Source organism: Arachis hypogaea, chromosome 6 (assembly GCF_003086295.3).
Source record: "Arachis hypogaea cultivar Tifrunner chromosome 6, arahy.Tifrunner.gnm2.J5K5, whole genome shotgun sequence".
Taxonomy (NCBI): Eukaryota; Viridiplantae; Streptophyta; class Magnoliopsida; order Fabales; family Fabaceae; genus Arachis; species Arachis hypogaea.
This window is the reverse complement of record NC_092041.1, coordinates 93272915-93296968: the sequence shown is the minus strand read 5'-3', so window position 1 is coordinate 93296968 and position 24054 is coordinate 93272915. Positions and strand designations below refer to the sequence as shown.

The 24054-nt window shown below is 30.4% G+C and overlaps 1 protein-coding gene and 2 long non-coding RNA genes across 4 annotated transcripts; all 3 read left to right on the top strand.

Moving 5' to 3' along the window:
* Positions 1-3593: 3593 nt before the first annotated feature.
* LOC112696969 (uncharacterized) lies at positions 3594-7981 on the top strand. 2 transcript variants are annotated; one of them, XR_011862492.1, is made up of 5 exons: positions 3594-3980; positions 4516-4588; positions 4687-4741; positions 4823-4945; positions 7693-7981. It is a non-coding gene; the product is annotated as an uncharacterized lncRNA (long non-coding RNA). The 2 variants fall into 2 exon arrangements; XR_011862491.1 differs by lacking the exon at positions 3594-3980 and having other exon boundaries at positions 4408-4588.
* Positions 7982-8202: 221 nt separating this feature from the next.
* On the top strand, positions 8203-10470 carry LOC140173484 (uncharacterized). Its single transcript, XR_011862493.1, has 2 exons — positions 8203-8446; positions 10235-10470. It is a non-coding gene; the product is annotated as an uncharacterized lncRNA (long non-coding RNA).
* A 7514-nt stretch (positions 10471-17984) lies between these two features.
* Positions 17985-19765, top strand: LOC112696967 (hydroxycinnamoyl-CoA:piscidic acid hydroxycinnamoyltransferase). Its single transcript, XM_025749932.3, has one exon. The coding sequence runs from the start codon at positions 18251-18253 to the stop codon at positions 19616-19618; it is 1368 nt and encodes a 455-aa protein (XP_025605717.1). The 5' UTR covers positions 17985-18250; the 3' UTR covers positions 19619-19765.
* Positions 19766-24054: the final 4289 nt, after the last annotated feature.

Here is a 24054-nt window from a genome sequence, read left to right as displayed (position 1 = left end):
AACAATAAATAAATTTATTATAAATATTGAATTTCAAATAGGAAATATTACTAATTGACTCAAATAATAAGCGAAGATATTTTGTTGGATTCAGAGTTAAAAATCCTTTCTTCCACCTCAATTTCTTCTGTGATCCAAATGAGTGATAAAGTATTCTTCTTATTTCTTCTTGTCTGAATTTGAATTTTCATTATTTCTTTTCTTTTATGCTTTTTTTTCTATTTTTTAAGGAAGGGAATCAAGGGATGCGGCAGCCTTCATTTGAAAATCTTATAATGTTGTGGAGAAAGGTTCACCACCACCCATCACTCATATCTGTCTTTGATTATTTTTAGGCCACGTATTAATAATACCATCCCATAGACACAAACGTCAATTCGTTCTTTTCCATATATTTTCAATGCTGCATAATAGATTAATAGTAGTTCCCATCATAAAAAAAAAAGGACAAGAAAATAATGGTATATATATAAATAATTAATTTCAATAACTATATATATATTATGAATTTTGTATAACAAACTTAAAATATATCTTTTTTATAATTAGTGTAATTAATTATCAAAACCAATTGCTTATCATTTAATATTTTTCTAGATAAAATTAAAGAACTTATAAACGCTATTGTTGATAAGTGTTTTCAGCTATGCATATTCTTAAATCGTATCATTTTGATAATTAGTTAAAGGCTAACAATTGACATCTCAACTGATTTCATTTTTGCCCATTCATATTAGCTATGTTTTATGGTTTATAATTATTCTCAATTTAAAAATTTATTTTTATATTTTTGAAATGAGAATATTAAAAATAAAAAACAAAAATAAAAAATAAAAACAAAAATATAATCCAATTGAGTATGTAGTTGTAAAGATTTAAAAGAAAATGACACTCATCTCTCTTGAGAAATTTTATTTAAATAACACATCCTTTTGTTTTATTACAATTTTTATAGTCTCATTTCTTACAAAATTAAAATAAGCTGCATTTCAACAAATTTTACAAAAAAATTCATTCGATTGTAATTACATATAGGCATATTAGAGATAAAAATTTGGTTTGTTCAAATAATAATAGTAATAATAATAGTAACTATATATGTGCTTTATTAATATAATAAATTTATTTGTTTTTAATATTTTACCACATGATAAAATATTTTGATTTCTAAAAAAAACATTTAATTTAATATTATATATTTTCCATCATTAATAATAGTACAAAAAAAAGCAGTTCCTTATTGCATATAATAACAAGCTGTGAAAGCGATTGAAAATTACGTTTCGGAAAAAGGAATCTAGCAAAAATAAAAGGGTGTACGTGGCCGAAAGTAAGGGACCATACAACCACAAACGAATATCCACTAAAGCGATTTAAGCGAATCTTTTCCAACTTCAAAGGATTAAAATGGCAAAAATTATTTTTTCTGAACACTGTAAATCCATGATATCTTTTGAAGATATTTTTATTATTTTAAATTTCTCACCAAAATCTTTGAAGTTTATCACAAAAATTGAAAAGAAATAATTTATAAATAATGTTATACATTTAAATTTTTTTATAAATCAGGTCTAACTAAATTAAATAATAAAATTTAAAATAATATTAGTTATAATTAATTTATATTATATTAAATTAATTTAATTAAATTTAATTAACAAAAATACTTGATTGTATAATATTATTTATAATTTAGAAAACCAAAAAAAAAAAAAAGAAAGAGAGATTCCATCATATAGAAATGTTTAGATAAGTGTATTCTATCAGATTCTGCAGATCGATATGCTTCGGGGACAGTTTTATGGAAGCTTGCATAGACACGTTGTTCACGAGTTTTAATTTATTAGCTACTATTTTCTTAATTTATTTAGAGAAATATTTTATGTATATTATTTTATTTTATATACTCAATTGATATATTTTTATTATTAGATAAAATTCAATTTAAACAATTTCATATTTTATTATACAATAAAAAATATATATTGAATAAAAATATTAAAAAAATCCTATTTACTGGTAATTCTCAAATAAAATAAAATTAAAAACACGTGGTTGGACTGCACACTAACGTGGAGAAATAATATAGGTTTTGCTCCTCCAAGGACAAATAATATATATAATATATAGGGTAAAGTATAAATTGGTTCCAATTTTTGGATGTAATTTTGTTTTAGTTTTTAAAATTTAAAGTGTTTTATTTAAATCTAAAAAAATTTTATTTAATATTAATGTAGTTTCACCGTGAGGTCAAAGTTAAATAATTGATGAAATGTCTTACATAACAGTAGTACAAGACAAGGTTGATAATTTGGAGAATACGTTCAAGATTTAGAGGTACAAAATCAACCGTGGATACATCAAAATATGTATTTATCATTTTTCTTAGTTTTATAGAAAATATTTCATTTAAATTATAAGAAAAATGATAAATAAATGTATTGATGCATCCACGGTTGATTTTGTGCCTCTAGAGTTTGTACTTATTCTCGAGATTATCGACCTTATTCTTGTACTACTGTTTTGTAGGGTATTTCTTTAATTATTTAACTTTGAGCTCACGGTGGAACTAAATTGAATCTAAATGAAATTTTTATGGATTCAAATAGGACACTTTAAACCTTAAGAACCAAAACAAATTATGTCCAAACGTAGGGGACTAATTTAATACTTTACCCTAATATATATAATCAAATTAGGTTGGTCTAGTAGTTAGTTTAATAGTTTATTTAAATAAGTGTTGAGAAATTTAAATTTTATTTTATGCATGCAACAACTCATTGGCTAGCAACAAACTTTTAAATGGAACTCCAATATGCAATAAATTAATTATTGATTTGTCAAATTAGAGACATCCTGAATAATATATATATATATATATATATATGCTACAAAGGGAACACATTACTTTTAAGAATGACTATTTAAGTGACATTATTTTAAATATTAATGAGACAAATTTACTAAAGCTATATAACATTTCCATTCAATTTACATATAATTATTATGATAAAATCAAATACTTTGTGCATTATTTGTTCGTTTTAATTATCAAAACATGTTATCTTTCTATTTAATTAGTAGAACGATCACCTAATTATGTTAGTTTATTAGACTCGTTGGCCGTTGATATATCATATCATATATTGATTTATGTATTTTTTTTTTTTTGGATCGTCATGAAAATTTCCTTATTCTCATGTAATTTTTTTTTCCGTTGACATACCATGTAAATGAAGTTCTCATATGATGTTGTCTCCTTGGATTCGGCTAGCCTTCTTCTCCTTCTTAATTTTGTTATAATGGATATTTCGTTAGCCTTCTCAATTTTGATTAGCTCCTTTTTAAAATATGTTACTGTCGCTTTTTCATCACTAAATAAATGTCATCTTTAATTGAGTTTTCATTTTCCAAATTTTGAGAATTTCATCTTCGAACTCTATATTCTCTCCTTCGCTGCTATAGTTTTGCCCCAAACTAGTCTTATTCTTTTTCTTAGTAAAAAACTATCTTACTTCTCATTTTATAAAATTTTTTTATGATTCTCTTTTTGTTTCTAGAACTATTCGCATTTGCTTTCTTATCCTTTAAACATATACCAAATTTTATATATACTCTCAATAGTCTTTTAGGTCTCATCGATTCGTACTCTCTTTTTTTTTTATTTGTGACATTAGGACAAATTACAACTCTACTCTTCTTAATTTTTTTTCTTTTACTCGATGCATAATAGAGACTTCGATTAACTTTTTCAAAATTAGGTGGATATAGAGATCATTCTGCACGGAGTTTGGTTCAAATCTCAAGCACCAGCCAAAAAAAGAAGAAAGAGCCAACCATCTAAATTCGCAGCCGACCTATCATCATCAAAAGCAACAGCAGTAGCACAACCGATTTACCAGCTTGTTCTGTAGCTCTTTTGGATAATAGAACGCACAGGGCATCGCAATAAACGATGCTATGAGTATTTGAAGAAGCTGGTGAGTAATAGAACCTGTAAAATCCGGTCAACTGTAATTAATTAAATAATAAATTAAATAAGAGTAAATATGGTTAGAAAATCTAGCAATCGGAATCATATAATTTAAATAAGATATTTGGACTTAGTAAATTTTTTTGAGTCAAAAAACAATTTTTTTTTGTGTAAAAACGTGCATTGGAGTTTTGACCAACAGTACCGGTTGAGATCTGTCTGGTACTGCAGCTGGAGAAAAATTGATTATAAGTAAATAAGGCTAAGAAATTAGGATTTATGATTAAGACAAGTAAAAATATTTAAAATGCGATTTAAAGCTCTAATCTTAAAGGTTTTGGCGCAAAGTTGGGCTAACGGACTAAACCAAGTGATTCGGGCCCAAGTAGACCCAAACCTAGCATATATAAGCCTTAACTTAAAGCCATTCAGCCACCATAACTCACATTTAGTGTGTTTGTTGCTGAAATTAAAAGAGAGAGGTGAGAAGAGAGGAATCCTAACTCTCTTTGATTTTCAAATTACCATAACTTGAGATACAGAGCTCCGATTGACGAGCCGTTTGCGGTCACATGTTGCTCTTCTCCTCCTCTTCGAGTCTATCTAAGTTTTATGGTGAGTATTTAACTCTCCTCTGCCCAATTTTCGTTTTTCCTCTTGTATTTCGAATTTGGTTTGGGTTTTGAGGAAAGCTTGTAATTTTGGTTATTTAGGGATGCTCTAGTATGAGCCATTGGTGATATTCATCACAAAATTTCATGGGTTAAGGTAAGGAACCTTCCAATCCTTGTGATTTATCATTTTCATGAACCCTAGGTTGATTATAAGTGTGAAAATTGATTATGTTAGATTATTGGGTGATTTTGGTACACAATTAGAAGATTGGCATTACTTGTGGGGCCTTGATGAGGCTTGGAGCTAAGGGTTGGTGGAGACTCTCAAGAAGAAGCTCAATTATTTTGGCTACAAGAGGTACAGTTTAAGTTTCATTTAAGTATCGTGTGGTGTGATGAGAATTCCTAGGCTAGATGCTCTTAGGATTAAGTTTGGATTGTGTAATTGGTTGGTACTAATATGCATAGTTAATATGTAATGTAAATTAATGATTGGGTTGAGAATTGTGTGAATTGTATGTTTGTTATGTTGAGAATTTGATGAATTGGATAATGAGTATTGATTTGTGGAATATGCATTTAAATTATGAATTTGGGCCGGAGGCCGTGAATTTTAGGCAAGAGGCCAGAAAGAGATAAGGAAGGTAAGTTGATGTGTGTATTATGTGATGATATAAGAGATTGGATGGATTTTAAATATTGAATGTGTGAATAGTTAGTTTGGTTATTGGATAATAAGGTTTGAGGAATTGAGGTGTGGAATTTGATAGTTCTGGGTGAAATTGTGTAGATAAGGTAGGTTTGGTATTGGTTGAGTGTAATTATATGAATGTGGTTGGGTTGTGGTCATTTGGATGAGTGGAAATGAATTTGGCTTGTGAACATTGGAAAAATTGGTGGTTTCTATTTTTGGGTAAAAACTGATTTTTGACTAACTTTGGCGGTCTATAACTTAGTCCACGGAGTTTGGAATTCTTCAAAAATGAATTTTTATGAAAGTTTATTCAACGATTTTTCCAACGGTTCAGAAACGGTTGAAAAAGGAATTTTGTAGAAGAAGTTATGTGTGATGGAAGGTTGAGGTTTAAAAATGTAATTATGCAGCTTTTTAACTTAGTAAATTTTTTGGCAAATCATGCTTCCACGCACATGCGTGGCCGACGCGCACGCGTCACTCTCAAGTTTTACTCCCCCACGCGTGCGCCTGGCCGACGCGTACGCATCAATGCACTAATGCGAATGCCTAGTAGAAAATCTCGAGAGTTGCATGGGTACTGTGCTGGTTTTGTGTGAGGAGCACAAAACGCACCCACGCGTACGCATGGGCGATGTGCACGCGTCACTCTGCTTTTCTGACTTCCACGCGTACGCGTGACCCTATTTTCAGCAAAAAGAGATTTTTTAGTATTTAAAACCAAATTTCAGACTTCTAAGCTTCCACTCTCATCCTTTAAGTCCTAAATCTTTGTAGTATACCTAGTAATAAAAAGAAGTTAGGATATGTGGTAACTTGTGGATGAAGTAAAGTGAAAATCAATGATGAATGATGAGTAATGATGATTGTATGAATTGCTGAGGGTGATGGTGGAAGTGCGGTGTATAGTGTGAGCCGGATGGTTGTGATAAGAATTGAATTATGGCTGAATATGTATATGTATATGATTAATTGTTGAATGTGGTAAAGGAATAGTGATGGAAAATGTTGAATGTGATGTGTGACCTCGGGTAGTAGGCAGTGGCGTTGTCTACCTGCTCCGGGTATGAGATGGAGAAGGAGGATTATAATAAACGAGTTTAATTATGGAGTTGAAATGAATGTATGTTTGAGATGACTGGGTAGTAGCAAGGGTTGTGATTCGTCCCACTTGCTCCGAGTCAGAGATTGTGATGCTTGGGTAGTAACGGCAGTAGTGGTGATTCCACTCGCTCCAGGTTGAGCTTTTAAACACCTGCATGGGTAGATGCAGTGGCATTGATCCACTTGCTCCGGGATGTAGTGAGATATATCTGCCTGGGTATATGCATTGACATTGATTCCAATTGCTCCGGGTTTGGTTTGCAACCCCTGGGGTAGATGCAGTGGTTAGCCACCACTTACTCCCAGTCGAGGTTGATTTGAGATTTGTGTAATTATCTGAGTTTCAGATTTTCTTGGGTAGATACAGTGGGTCGGCTCTACTTGCTCCAGGTTGAGATCCGAGATTCTGTTGATCCTATGTCGTAAGTGTGGTCGAACACTGTGAAAGTTCCGGATGAGCTCGCCCCCGTGGATAAACACCAGTATGGGTGTTGTGTGATTATGATTATGACTGTGAATAACTCGAGTTGGGGATGCACGACAGAAGGACAGTCCAATGGTTAGCTACCAGGACTTGTTGGGTTGGCTTTATAACCGACAGATGAGACTCATCAGCCATAGGGCAGGCATACATCATTTGCATATGTTTGAATTGTTTGGGTTTACCTTTTTGCTTTGGATTGCTATATCATATATGCTATGCTACCTGACTGTACGCTATCTATTCTACTTCTACCTTAACTGTGTATTATTTGTCTGTATTGATTGTGTTTGTACAACTAAGAGGTCCCTCATGCTGTTGTCGGTTGACGCTGAGGGCTGTTCTTGTTGGAATGGAATAATGATATGAATAATTCAAAATGATGATTATTGAATGATCTAATTTGATTTCCCTAGGTAGACGCAGTGGAGTGATTTCACTTGCTCCAAGTAGAAAATGAGATAATTTGAGATCCTTAGGTAGACGCAGTAAAGTGATTTCACTTGCTCCAGGTGAGGATATAAAGTAATGATATAGAATTGTTGAGACAGAATAACTGGTGATAGGTTTTGTTTATGATTCTGATTCTGATTCGTTAGAGAGTTAGGAAGTTGAGAAGCATGAGAAAGTTGAATTAGCTTTAGCATTCCCTTAGACAGTTGCCTATTTATGGATTAGTGAGAACATAGGGTGAATGTTTGGTGAAAGGAAGTTTAGGATGCTTACTGAGTTTTAATTACAATGCATTGTATTTATTTGACACTTTTACCGTACTGGAACCCATGGATCGGGGGTTTTCATTCCGTATATATCTCCTGTTTTTCAGATACAGGTCCAAGTACTCAGAAGTGAGCTGTGGTTCATCTGAGAGATGGCGAAGATCTTTATATTCTCTACTTTATATTTTGCTTAGAATCTCTCCACCTTTATTTTGAAAAGCTTATATTATCTACTGAATTCTTTTGAACTTGCCTATAGAGGCTTTCATGTTTTATTTGGGAGAGATTAGGAGGTACTGATGTCATCTACTTTTATACTGTATCCTAGCCGGCCTACACTTCGCGGGTCGCGACTAGTGACTATTTACTTATGTTATATATATCCATATATTGTCCTTCTGTTACTCTTCTTTATTCCTTTATTTTTATATCGTTTTCGACTTCACGCTTTATCTTTTAGTTGTCGATGCGTGAGTGATACGACTTCGCGATTTTATTTTACCCAATTTCAGGCTTCTCGTTTAATACTTGCTTTCAATCCTAATTATAATTATGTATTATAATCCACCTGAGAGTCATACCACCTTATTATCATTGACTTATGACTCGAGTATAAGGATTTGAATATTAGGGTGTTACACAACCCATCTCCCGAGGAGCTTGACACCCCAAAGACAACCTTAGGGCATAGTGACGAAGAGGATCAAGCAGTGGACTTAGAGTTGCTCCAGTCACACTAGCCTGAGGACCCGCCAGCTGGAGATGAAGATTCATAGAGTTTTGCTTTCTCCTGACCATCTTGAGTGCACGGTGGACCGTGCAGAATTCAACTGTGGGGGAGGATTGGATCAACATTGGGGTGTAATATTCTTTTTCCAAACACCTTAACTTTTAAATTTTTTTACTATTATGATATTTTTTTAGATTACTTTTAGTTATTTTGATGTTACTTCTATGAATGCTCTTTTAGTTATTTGCATTTTGCTTGGTTTATATATAATTTAGAACTTTATTTGCATAATTTATTTAGCTTGATTTGAAAATATATCTTTTTGTTTTAGTTGTAATTGGATAAATGTGAACAATAGGATTGAGGTATTTTCTCTATATGCATGTGATGATTTGGAATAATAGAAAATAGAAAAAGAACCTAGAATTTTAATTTTTATCCAACCATCTTTTGAAAAAAAAATTAAGCTTTAGACTACTTGGTTAGAATAATAAATTTTTAAAAAAGTTTTTCAGAAAATCTCATTGAGTTAAATCTTTTCATTGAATTTGCTTAAAAAAATTGTGGAACATAGATTTGTGCTTGAATACATAACCAAGTGGGATTTAAGTCCCTTAATGTGTGGTTGCATTATTTTAACTATTATTTTATTCTTGTATGTGTTATTTTTTCTATAGTTACAATATTTGACTTGTTTGATTCTTTATGTCCATTATTTCATGTATATATGCATTTATATGATTGAAGCCATTGTTCATATAAGCTCACTTATCCAAATAGTCTTACCCTTCTTACCTACCATTGTTAGTCAATTTGAACTTTATTGATCCCCTTTATTCTTAATTTTAGCACAACACTATCCCTTAGCAAAAAATCATAATTGTCCTAATTTGATTTTTGGTTAGCTTAGACTAGTAGGTGAATGCATTATCTAAGTGTGGAGAAAAAAAGATAAATATTGGTAAATAAAAATGTGTGTTTTGGGTTTATTGAAAATTTTTAGAAATTGGATACATATTCATGCATTAAGTACTTGAACCATATGTGTTTATCTTTTGGGAAAAAAAAGTATATATTATGTAAATATTCAAGAAAAAAAAGAGAAACAAAAAAGGAGATAAATAATACCCCAAAGAAAAATTTTAGAAATATATGCATATATGATGTATATTGAAAAGAATGCATAGTGTGTGTGAAAAGTGAGTCATGGGTAGCTAGATTCATGAAGTAGGATCAAGTAGGTTATTTTAGGTTACGTAGAGGTTTAAACTAATCAATGATTCAAATTTCTAGTCTACCTGATCATATACATCCTTACCTCTACCCTAACCCCAGTGCAACCCTTTAAAGTCCTCATGGTATTTGTATGCATACATTGAATATTTATTGATTGTTAGAAGAAGAACAAATTTTATAAAGCAAGGTTAGAAAAGAATTGTGTGAATCAACCTTATACACTAGAGCAATTTGACGGTGAACACTTCCAGTAAGGGATCAATTGCTTGATTCTATGTTCCACCTATCATGAAATATTATCTTACAAGTTTGTTATATTTTTAGAACTCAAATTGATTAATAGGAATGAATTGATTACTATATTGTTTTTGACCCTCTATGTTTATATGTGTTCTTAAAAATTGATTTATTTTTAACTAAGTGGAAGGAAGACAGAAGTAGGTAGAATTAGGTAGAGTAGTTGAATGAATATAGATAACTTGCTTTAATAAGTGTTGACATCTCTTGATCTTATCTTATTAATATTTAGCCTGAGAACATGTTATTATCTGAGTGTGGAAAGTAAATAAATTCATATTTTATGATGATTTTTGGGTTGAAAATAGTAAAATTATCAATTTAACTTACACTTATTTATTATAATTGCATGATTTTGTGAATTTTCTCCTGTACTTAATTGTTAGTGAACGAGTTCAGATGGACAAAGACCCTAAGGCAATGAGAGCAGTATCATTAGAAGAATGCAACATTAGAGCGAAGGGGCGGCAGTTGAATTTTTTGTTACGGCAAAAGAGACTGTTCGAGATAGTATAACATCTAATATTTAATGAACCATTATTAGCATTGCATTTCCTTGCACAGGTGCATTTATTAGTATAAATTTAAATACGGGTGTTCAATATCTGCTTCGACTTGAAATTCAACTCAGACGCGAAACATTTTTTTGGTTTAGATTTGTTCTTTTTACATGGTATCATTTTCACGTAAGATTCGAGTTATTTTTCGAGAAAATATGACCCGATACTCGAAGTCATATTTTATAATTAAGATATATCATGTTAAAATTGGTAATAAAATATTATATTTTTTTTACTTTAATTAATATTTTTATATTATATAGTATTTTTTGTTTTAGATAATTTATTTTGATATAAATATTATATAATATTTATTAAATTCAATCTTTGAAAAATAAAATTTTATTAATTTGTTATATTAAATTTACAAAATTATATATACTAATTATATATCAAATCAATATGTTTTACACTAGTTTATTTCTAATTAATTTAGAATCGGATTCAAATATTTAAAATAGATCTAATAAAATACTTGGGTCTAATTTGAGTCTAATTATATTCAACATGACTTGGCCCATGTACACTCGTAATTTTAAAAATAAGAGTAAGACAAAAATGTGCATTATAATAAATTTTAAGGTGATTATAAAAATAACTCAAACAAAGAGATTTTTGTAATTTATCATGCTTTATTAAAATAATTTCGAAAGATGTTATTGATAAAATAATCTCTTAAAAGTTAATAATTTTGACAAAAATGACCAACCATCAACTAAATTGGATGATATTAATATTAAAAACCAACTTGATTAACAAAAAATTATATAATTACAAAAGTTACCATATTTTAAATTTTTATAAAATCCCCAATTTTAATTTTTTAAAAGCCATAATCTACTAATTCATCTCCTTTTTTCTCATTAAAACTCTCATCTTCAAAGATCCTCCTCCTCCTCCTTCTCCTCCTGGATTCATCAATTTCTACAAACATTTACACCAATGAAAAACTAGCCTACGATCTCCACTCTCCAATGCTTTGTCTCTTTTCTCTCTGTCACAACACCATTTTTGACGGTGTCGACCTCCTATGTTTCACATTACGGTGTTGTCCTCCTCGGCTTCTCTTTATGAAGGCATCCTCTGCTTGTTCTTTCCCACCATGACATTTACAACTAATAAATTAAAAACATAAAATTTAGAGAGAGAGAGAGAGAGAGAGAGAGAGAGAGAGAGAGAGAGAGAGAGAGAGAGAGAGAGAGAGAGAGTATGTGTGTGGATGAAGGAGGGTGATGTCATTGCTAGCTTCTTCCTACTTTTTCAGGAGCTTTTGTTCTACCTTATCCATCGTTACTGTCGTTGCACATTACAAGAAAGACACTGAGTATCGACGAATTTAGCATCTCGAGTTAACGTCAATTTTACCGATGAATTTATGGAGAGTTATGTTGTAAAATTCGTTACGTGAAATTGTTACCAGCGGATTTACTTATCCGATGATAAATTCGTGGATAATATTTTGAGAAAAAAGGTACAGAATAGGCACAAATTTTTTTGTCAGAGTTACCATCGGATTGTTAAGACAATAACACATTAGTTAAGCATTGCATTTTGGTGACACGCAGCTCCGACGGTGAATCCAACAATAATCAGGTTTAAAATTAAGAGTGGAAAGCCTCTCCCCCTTCATTTTGAAAACTCTCTTTCTCTCTCAAACTCTCTTCTCCATTTCTCTCTCTACCCAGTCTAGCCCCCTTTGCCGCTGCTCCAGCACTACCGCTGCTCCAGACACTGCGACCATTCTAGCCCCGCCGTCGCCGGCCCTGCTCTCTCGCCACTTCTATGTTTCTCTCTCTACCTATCCCTTTTGCCACCGCTCTAGATTCAGACACATCCGCACTATCCATCTCCATCACATCTATTTTAGAATTAGAAACAGAATTTCATTAATTTTTAGTGTGTTACCTATTAGTTTTTTATTCTATTAGTGTGAGAAATTTGATTAGTGAGGGTTGTGGCTGTTGAATGATTTTGAGTTAGTTAGAGTGATATATTTTTTTGGGAATCAGGATGTCTGACAATGTTGTTCTAGGAATCATACTTGGTTTGTATGTTTATGTGTGTTAATTGTTAAATTAGAATATCAGAATATACACTGCTTAACTATAATTTATGATTTAGGGTCATGTTAATTTTTGGGCATGTTAATTTAGGATTAAGTTAATTTAGAATTTGTGTTCTTGATTATCATATAATAATTTATGATTTATTCTTACTTATTTGATTATTACTTGTGTTTTGTTTACTTGTTTTTGTTAGATTAAAAAATCATGGGCTATGAGAATATTTTTATTTAATTTTTGATATAAATTCTATTGGTTTGAATAATTGGTTTGTTTGGTGGGTTTGTTTGAATATGTTAAGGTTTAGGATATTATTCAACCCTTGTATGTTGGTTTGGATGAAATCCTTGAAGGGTGGAGAAATCCAAATTTTAGGGGAGATTCTATCAAAATTTTTATAAGATTTTGAGTAAAATTAAAAAATTAAAATTATGTTTTTGAAAGTCTTAGAATTATGTTTAGGGTTGATAGATATTTGTGTTAATTATGACATGAATTGGTTACTCCTTAAAATTCTTGTTTGAAGTGTTTTGGGTAATTTATTATAATTATTTGTTATTCATACCTTTTCTCATATTTGATATAATTATTTGTTATTTTTTGAGTTTCTTCTTATGTTATTATTTATTCGTGTTTGTTATGTTATTAATATGCTTACTGTATTGAGTATATTAATATGTTTAGAGTTGGTGAATTTAATTGAGTTTTGATTACTGTTAGTAATATTCACTATGCAGACATGACGACAGGTAGTAGAGGTAGGTCGAGTGGGTCACGTGGTCGTGGTAGAGGACGTGCTTCCATTGAATCTCCAAGGACTACCCAGTCACTGCCCTCTACCCCGACTACCCCGTCGACCCCTGTGATGTCATAGGTGGGTCTAGTAGACCAGCAATTCATCATGATCCTAAACCCAAACTACATGCCTCCTTATGTTATGCTCCTACACATCTAGTGATGACAAAGCCGGCGGTGGGTGTCCACCACCGCCCATTATCCGACTGAGAATTTGGTTTGATAGCATGCAGGCGTAAGTACATACAATTTTTAATCTTACGTTTGTTAATTTTAAGTTTATGCATTTTTAAGTATTTGTTAATATTAGGTTTTTTCTCTGCTAGGTTTGCACAAAACCCCAGTGCTTGCACATAGGAGATCTCCGACGTTATTAAGTCGATGTATGACCACCCGTGGCCGACTTACACACAGATCCCAACTTAGACCATAGATCAATGATTTTAGAAGTGGGCAGTAAGAACCCAATAATGTTGAATTAATTAACTGTATTTGAACTGTATTTTATTCCGACTAACTAATGTTGGTGAATCACTTTGTGCGGTTGAAATTCATATGGGATGCGGAGCATAATCTCATGATCAGGAAGATCTAAGACCACCAGACAGCTAAATATTTTCAGCATATATTGAGCAATGTTCGTAAGGAGTGCGACTACCTAACGTCCTGGATCTGTCCAGCCATCAAGAAGGAACTGGAGGCCTATTTTACTCATAATGAGGGGTTCAAGCATCACTGTCTAACGAACGTCACTAACAGGGCTTCGCTCATGGTCGTCGAAGTATACATATGGGTCAACGACCTTCATGAAGATGAAGAGCATAGTGGTAAAAATTTTGTCATTCTTTAATATTTTAGTAGTTACTTGAATTAGTTGTTTAATTTGTTCATTTATTTTATTGGTTGATATATTACTTTGTAATCTAAGTCGTTGGACCGTGAGGTAACACTGGTGAAGACCCTTAAGTATACCCATACTTTGAAGACCAACAAGGAGAGATTTACAGACGAGCAGTCAGTAGCCCATTATGTGAGTTTGAATTAATCCTAAGTTTCAAATTTATTTGGTTTAAAGTCAATTATTCTACTGTTATCCTAATCACGATGTGTGTGACACAGGATGATTACACGCAGAGGTTGGAGGCTGTGACCCAGCAAACTCAGCCGCCTAGTGGGAACGATGAAACTAACTTTGAGACCTCAGTGGTAGATCCTGATAGGATTTGGTACGAGATTGTCTCTGAACCCCCAAGAATCGCTGCTTTAGGTTGGCGTCGTACATCGCCAATGGTCTTCTCTCCTCTGCATTAGCGTTTTCCTCTGCCTCTGCCTCTGCCACCAGCCCTCCCTAAGAAGTTGTCAACTTGAAGGAGGAGGTGCAGAAGCTAACATAGGAGCTTCACCAACAAGCGGGGCAGTTTGAGCAGAGGTACAACGATCTTTTTGCACGTGTGGGAGGAGTCGTTGCCATCAGCTCAGACTTGATAGAGAAGTTGGAGCAGCTCGATCGGTTGTGAAAACAGATGGAGGAGTACAACCAATAGATATGTGCTAGAGCTAACGGTGCTGGAGCCTGGAGGTAGTGGCATTGCTGGTTCCAGCAGCCTACCTCAGCAGGGGAACCACAATGACGACAACGACGATTATCAGAATCTGTAGGAGTTTCTTTTTTATCTACTTCATTGTATTCTACTTCTGTGATATTTTATGGTATTCAGACCATTTATTTTTAATAAAATAATTTATGGATTTATGCTAATTTTATATTTCTGCTAACAATTTTGTTAATAAAAATTTTAATTTGGCTACTAATTATAACTTAACTTTGCCCAAAAAAAATAAAAAAAATATTATTCGACAGTAACTTGGTGCCTAAGCACGTGAAATGGCACCAATAAGCAGTTTTTGGGAAAAAAACTGACAAAAAATCCACAATTAATTAGCATCGGATAAAAAAAATCCGTTAGTAAATAATTTTCAGTGACGTTTATACCATCAACTTCAGGACAACAGTAAATCCGACAGTAACTTTGTTACCGACAAAATTATTTGATAAATATGATGGTACTTAACTTTTTCTTGTAATGGCAGCCATTGTCGAGTCATGGTGCTGCTATTATGACCTTGCTGGTGTAGTTTAGCCAACTATCACCTCAATTTGGGAAAAACCCTAAAATTTGAGTAAAAAGTGAAACGTTACTATACCTCTAATTCTAATGTTGAAAGTAGAAGGAGAAAGATTGAAATAAGAGTAGAATGAGTTGGATTTGAATTTGAATTTATTATTATGTTGTTTGTTTATAGAAACACGATGAGTAAGAAGATACTTCTTAAAATTATAATAATAACTGTTGGGGCTTTTTTATAATAATTGTCGGAGCTTTTATAACTATAATCATTTTTGTTTGTCATGTCATTTTTTTTGTTAGTCAGGTCAGCGTTTAATGTTAATGTCATTTAAATTAATTGATAGTTGGTCACTTTTGTCAAAATTAATAATCTTTTATAAAGACTATTTTATCAATAACATTTTTTGGAACTATTTTTTTGTGTATGAATCTTTCGAGTATTGATTTAATAATTATCTCAAAATCAATAATTAAATCTTTTAGAAGAAAATATATGATTTATATTTGACAGAATGCTAATATTTCTGCTTTTAACTCATTTTAAATTTACTTCTTTTTATGTAACAAAAATAATTTACTTCTTTTTCAGTATAGTTGTTGATATAATTGATAAATATAAAGATTTTGCTAAGAATATGTTTTAAATAATTTTAATATAAAATTTTTTATTAATAAATAAAATATTTAAATTTGTTTTGGTAATGTATCATAGTGTAAAATGGTATGTGCATATGAAAAATCAACTACTAAATCAGTAATGTGCACATTAAAGACATATATTATTTAATTATTTTAAATATATATTTTATATTTTAACATATATTTTATATGAGTGATTAATTTAATAACTAATTTTTAGTATATACAACATAATTATTATTAAAAAATTGAAAAGAATTTTCAATTAAAATAAATTTAATTATATTTTTAGTCCAATTATATTATTTAATTATATTAAAAAAACTGAAAAGAATTTGGATTTATTATTATTATGTTGTTTGTTGATAGAAACATGGTGAGTAAAAAGATACTTTTTAAAATTGTAATAACTGTTGGGACTTTTTTTTTAATAATAATTATTGGAACTTTTGTAACTATAATCATTTTCGTCATATCATTTTTTTTTGCTGGTCAGGCCAGCATTTAACGTTAATGTCATCCAACTCAATTAATAGTTGGTCATTTTTGTTAAAATTAATAATCTTTTATAAGGATTATTTTATCAATAATATTTTTCGGACTATTTTTTTCTGTGCATGAATCTTTTAAGTATTGATTTAATAGTTATCTCAAAATTAATAATTAAATCTTTGAGAAAATGATAAATAAGTTTTTGACTTTTTGACCCATAAACATTTAAATTTCTGAAGATTTAAAAATATATTTAAGTTCCTGACCTTCTCAAAACCTAGACATATTGATCCCTAGGTCTAATTTGTCTCAAATTTTAAGAACTCTTTCACGTGTGCATCCGTATATATATTGGCCAGATCAGTACAACGGAAGTCACCTTCGATTTTTTCATTGAGTCTGACAGATTCAGGTGAACAAAGAGATTAATTTGTCCAGATTTTGAAAATATTAGAGGCTTAAATATATTTTTAAATCCTTGGAGACTTAAATGTCTGTGGACCAAAAAATTAATGACCTATTTATCATTTTCTCTAAATTTAAAAAAAAAATATGTGATTTAGACTTAACAAAATGCTAATATTTCTACTTTTAACTCATTTTAAATGTGTTTATAGAAAATTTTTATATACAACACTACTTTTCATATAACAAAATAATTTATTTCTTTTTCAGTATAGTTATTGATATAATTGATAAATATAAAGATTTTACTAAGAATATGTTTTTAAAATTTTTAATATAAAATTGTTTTATTATTAAATAAAATATTTAAATTTGTTTTGCTAATGTATCATAGTGTAAAATGGTACGTGCATATAAAAAATCAATTACTAAATCAGTAATGTGGACATTAAATATATATCATTTAATTTATTTTAAATGCATATTTTATTATTTAACGTATATTTTATGAGTAACTGATTTGATGACTAATTTTTAGTATATGCAATATAATTATTATTAAAAATTATTGAAAATTTTTTTTAATTAAAATAAATTTAATTATATTTTTAGTCCAATAACTTAGTAGTATATTTTAATAGTTCAATACCTTTAGTTTAATAATTTAATATTATATTTTTAATTAATATTTTTAAATATTATTAATTAATTACTGATAAAAATAATGAATTCTTCTAATCTTTTAGTATTTATTAGAATATTATAATTAGGGAACAAAATCAAAAAAATATCAAAGAAGACTAAAAAAAATAATGTAATTTATTAGGATATTATTTCATAATGAGCGTACTCTTAGCGTACTATTAGTTTATATATTAGTAAGAACTTTCATATGAAAAATATAAATAATAAAAATAATACTTTTTTAAATAATTTTTCATTTTTTTCTTAAACTCTTTTTATTATGGTAACAGTATTATTCAAATAAATGTTTTAATTTTTTTAATCAATACACTACAAAATCAACTACGATCTTTTTAAACTTTCACAAAACCCGTCAATATTTACCGCAGTATTCCTAAACAATTAGGAGGCAAATCCCAATTATATCAGATCCCAGATTTGTGTTTTATTATACAATAACAAGTTGTCAATTAAAAAGTCGTGGTTGAATTAATTCTAGAAAGCTTATACCCTATAAGCAATAATCAACTATAAATACACACACATGCTGCAAGAGAAGGAACTGCAGACACACAAACCAACCAAGAAATCACTGACAATCCCTCTCCCCCCTCCACCCCCACCCCCAAAAAAGAATGGTGAGCATCCAATCTTCCTATACGGTGATCCCTTCAGAGCCCACACCAGAAGTGAGGCTCTTCTCCCTCTGCGAACAAATCAAGCTTCGCACCCACGCTCCTTCCTTCTACGCCTACAACCCCACTAACTTCGACAAAATCAACATCCACAACCTCAGAGATGCTCTCAGCAAGGCCCTCTCCATCTACTACCCTTTCGCGGGTAGACTCTGCTGGACGCAAGGTGGTAGATGGGAGATCCATTGCAACGCTAAAGGAGCCTTGCTAATTGAAGCTTCCTGCAAAGGGAAGACACTCGAGGATCTTCGAGACTTTGTTCCCAACGGTTTGGTCACTCAGCTCATTCCCAACATCGATTATTCTGCTCCGCTTGAAGACACACCGATCTTGGCGGTTCAGCTCACCAGATTCAGCTGCGGCGGCGTCACGATCGGCGTCGCCATGTGCCGCGGCGCACTCGACGGAACTGGCGGTATGAGGTTCATAAACACGTGGGCCAAGCTCGCCAGAGGGGAACCTCTGGATGAATCTGATCAGTATCCTTGCCATGACCGTACGGAGCTGAACTCTCGGAAGATGAGTACGAGTTCGGAGTTCAGTGACCAGAATGGTCATGACCATTCTGAGTATGGAACCCCACCTCCATGGCTAGGTTCATTAGGAACTGAAGACGCTAAAGTCGCCGTCGAAGTCATGAAGCTCACAGGGGAGCAAGTCAAGAAGCTCAAAATGAAAGCCACGTCTACCAACGGTAACGGTGAAATGGCGAAACCCTTCTCGAGTTTCGAGGCCATTGCGGGGCATTTATGGAAATCTGTTAGCAAAGCAAGATACGAAGGAAACAGTGCACAGCCAACCAGGCTAACGACTTTGGTTAACTGCAGGAACCGTCTAATGCCGCCGCTTCCCCCGGTGTACGCGGGGAACGCAGCTTTCCCTACGACAACGCCTACTTGTACCTTTGGCGATCTCATAGAGAACCCTGTGGGGTTCGCGGCTGCCAAAGTGAAGGGGGCGATCGCCAAGGTGGACGACAAGTTCGTCAGATCCGCTCTTGAATACATTGATAATGTAAAAGACATGAACTTGATAAGGTACAATTTTCACTACCCTGCCAAGAGTGTTCATAAGGGACCTTCTAAAGGGAATCCGAACTTGTTCGTAGTGAGTTGGATGAATTTCTCATATGAGCATGCTGATTTTGGTTGGGGTGTACCTTATTATTTTGGACCTGTGTATATGGATGCTGAGGGTAAAGCCTTTTGTCTCAACAAACCTAATGGTGATGGTATGGTACATGTGGCTATCTCTTTGGACTCGGCTCACATGCCTGCTTTCAAGAAAATCTTCTATGAGGACATATAATAAGTTTTTTTTTCTTTTTTTTGTAACTCTTTTTTTTTTTGAAAAAAAAAATCCTTCTTTGTACCACTTTCGGCTGTTGTTTATTTATTTTTGCAAGGGACCTTGAGATTTGCATTAAATATTATGATTGGTTGGAATTTTTTACTACTTTTACTTTTAATATTTTTTTACCTTTAAAATTTGCATTTTGCTATTATATACTCTAAGGCATGGATTAAATATACTATAAAAAATATTTTTATATTATTTATTACAAAATAATTTTTTTATATTTTTAATGCATACAAATAATAAATAATATTAAAATATTTTTATAGTATGTTTAATTTATATCATTAAGATATAGGATAACAAAATTCTTAAAATTTTTTATAAAAAAGCAAATAACAATAAAATTAATACAAACTTTTCTTTTATTTATAACTCCTGCTTTTACTTTTCTCTGTAAGATTTAAAAGTTGAAAAAACTAAAAATAAAAGTGCAAATAAACATGTTCTAAATCTCACATGTGCACATATTTATTTTAATATTAGATTAATGATATTTTTTTAATTGTAATCTACTATGATATTTTTTTTAAAATATGGGATAATTTAATTTACGGAGTATAAATTGGACCGTCTGATTTCTAAGAGGTACATAAATTAGACCGTCTGATTTGTATTTAAAAAATTTAAAAAATTTGGAGTACATCAATAGGACCATCTTATTTGTGTACTCCAATTTTTTTTAATCTTTTAAGTACAAATCGGTGGGTTCGATTTGTGTACCCCAAATCTTTTAAATTTTTTAAACACAAATCGGAGGGTCCGATTTGTATACCTCCCATAATTTTAAAAAACACAAAAAATTATCACCTTAAGATATAACACTTCTCTTACTTCCATATCTAAATTTTTTAGCACTCACGTATATGCTTTTGAAAAATGTTTTTACGAGTAATATATATATTAAAATTTAATTACTAAATTAATTATTAAAAAATTAATTATTACATATTTATTTATATTTTATTTATTTTTGATATATATTATATATGAATAGTTAATTTTATGATTAATTTATTTGTTTCTATATAATATGTCAATATGATTGTATATTTTTTCCAATTATTATATTGTTTTAGGCATGCATTGAGTGCTTGTATTTTGTCCATTCTCCAACTTAATTAAATAAAAATAGAATTTAATTATTTTATATTTTAAAAGTATATATAATTAAAATTTATTATATTTAATATAAAAACTATTTTTTAATAACATTTAATAAAATATTTTTTGTGATATTTTAAATATATTTTTAAAATAAAAATATTTAATAAAAAAATTAATAAAATAATTAAAAATAATTTTATTTAATATTTATTAATTATTATTAATTATTATAAATATTAAATAAGATAATGTTTGGAAAATTTTTTTTCCTAGCGTGCTGTTTTTTAACCCATGTTAGCAAGACCTATAAAAATACTGCATGTTGAGTTTCGGACCTGCTGGTGCTGTTTTGGGATAAAAATATGTTCTCTCTCCTCCATAGTAAACTCTACCAAATAAAATCAAATTTTAATAAAAATGTTAAATTTTAAATTTTTTTATAAATAATTATGCCACTGTCCCACACTCTCTCCACATTAAACTCTACCGAGTAAATAATTATGCCACCATCTATCTAAAACGTGAATGCCCGGTGATGTAATAAACGTAGCCATTACTTCTTTGGACTCATCTCACATGTGACTGTAAATGCTTTCAAGAAATTGTGTTTTATAATTTCTTGTACAGATTTTATAAAGATTTAACTTGTAGTTATTTTGATGGATACATGTCCGCTTTGAGAGGTGGACCAACAATGTTAAGGCTTTCCTTAATAATACGGTGAATGCTATGATAGTTTTGACATTATGCCTAATTTATTAAAAAGACAAATAGATAATATTTAATAAATTTTAAATATTTTAATTTTTGTTTTAAATATTTTATTTTTTATTTTTAAAAATAAATTGGATAAAATTATCATAATAAAAAATATTATAAAACTCACCTAATAATATTCCCGTAATTATGCAACTGATCGAGTGATGCGATAGATGGAGTTAGACAGCGTTAATGAAGCTTTGAGCTATCAGAGCTATGTATCTTTTATTTTTGAAAAAGACATTGACGTATTAGTTGTTCACTTAAAATCATTGTTATAAGAATCAAAATATCATTTTATTAATTAAATGAGTTTATCTATCTTATTTTATGCTCTGAGAACATAGGTTAAAATTACAAATTAAAAATATTTTTATTGAACATATAAAAAATTTAAAATTTTAGTATATTTATTTTATATTTATTAAATAAAATAATTTAAAATTTTTTACTAATAATAAATTTATTATGTGTCTTAAAGACATCTGTTACCTAAATCTTAATTAAATTTATCATTTTATACGAGGTTGATTTATATCAAGATGTTTTTTTTTCCTATAATCTGTATTTTGTTTGGATTTGGAAAATACATATTCTGAAGTAGATAAAAATGGATCGATGCACTAAAAAAATTTAGTTAGACTGCATATGTAACTAAAGGAGTTTTCCTCTTTAATTTATTTGGTTATTAATTATTATAGTATATGAAAACTAGCTAATGAGTACATTATTTTCCTTCTTATCAGCAATTTTATTAAATATTCATTTTTGCCCATCCTTATTTTTGTTCTTGATCTAATTTAGGAGCTTTTAATTCATCCACAATAATTGAAATGGAATTACAGTGTTATTGATAGTTAAACTTAGAAACTCAAATTTTATGTTTTACATAACTTATCTTCATCAAAGAACAAATGAATAATTTAATTATCATTAACTATTAATGCAATTAACCAAAGGACAATAATTACTTAATAATCATTAATTTTTTAATTTGTATGGATATCAACTAAAAAAATCGCTACAATTATGTGTTAATTTAAAAAAATTAATAAGTTAACTCGATAATTCAGACGAGTCTAATCAAATTGATATTTTATTGATTAATTTAAAATACGGGTCAATATACTTTTTAATTTTACCTGGCAGTTCCTAATGAGTTGGCTTCATTGTTATTGCCCGTAATAAAAATGCCATCAATGTATATAATTATGAATAAAGTTTTACGATTAAATAAAATATTTAACTAAATCCAACCAAATTGTTATAACTGTTCTTTACCTTATATACGTTATATACGTACATTCTTTTTCTTTTTTTTTTTCCCTTCTCCTTTCCATTACATCCCTTTTATTGCTTCTTCTCCTCCTCCTCCTTTTCTTTCGTTGTTCTTTTTTATTATTGTCGTCGTCACCACCACCTCTATCTCCACCTCCTCCTTTTTCGTTTGAATTTCTTCTCCTCTTTTTTCTTCTTCCTCCCTCTCCTCCTCCTCCTCCATCATCATCATCATCATCATCATCATCATCAACATTGTCTTCTCTTCTTATATGCATAACAGTTTTGTTTTCGAAAACAATGTATAATGCAAGTTCGGATTATTAGAAAATTATTATTTACTAATCTATTTATGAAAAATACATAATACTAATTATAATCACAAATTAAGTTATTTCATATTAAATGACTTATATAATAGTGATCTCATTTATTGTTATAAATACTAAATTAAATAAGTTATTATTACTTTTGATTTGGAATTAAATGAGTATAAAACCAGTGATACTATTTTATTAGTTTTAGGGTTTAATGGGTGTCATACTCAAATATAAATAATAATTTCAAGATTTTGGTCTCCAATATATAAAAGCTGCCTCCGTAACATTTTTTTCCATCAAAAGAGTTGTGATTCAATCGCTACTACGCATCCTGATGACCCTCCTACAATGCTATTTTGATGTCTTATGCCACTGGTGCGAAATTTATAACCACAAACTAATCGACAAGTGCACCGGGTTGTACCAAGTAATATCTTAGGTGAGTGAGGGTCGATCCCACGAGGATTGATAGACTAAGCAACAATGGTCAAGTGATTTACTTAGTTAGGCAAACAGAAAATGATGTTTAAAGAGTTCAAACGCATTAACAGTAAATTCAGAATATCAGAAAGCAAGCAGTAAACAAAGTATGAATAATATATGGAGAAGCAGTTAAGACTTCAGAGTTATCTATTTTCCTGATTGACTTTTCTTACTAACTATTTTAATCATGCAAGATTTAATTCATGGCAAACTATATATGACTAAACCCTAATTCCTTAGACCTTTTTAGTCTCCTCTTGCTCTCATCAACCACCAATTCCTTGGTCCATTAATTCTAATTAGAGGGTGAAGTTCAATTCTAGTTTATATGCCATAAAAGCCCTAATTACCCAAATATAAGAGGATTATATGTCACGTATCTCATTAAGTCTAGATAATTAGAAGTTTAGGAGAATATGTTTTCAAGCTGTTGTTCAAGTA

Coding starts and splice junctions, on each gene's coding strand:
- LOC112696967 (XM_025749932.3), top strand. CDS start 18,251: ATGGTGAGCATCCAATCTTCCTATACGGTGATCCCTTCAGAGCCCACA.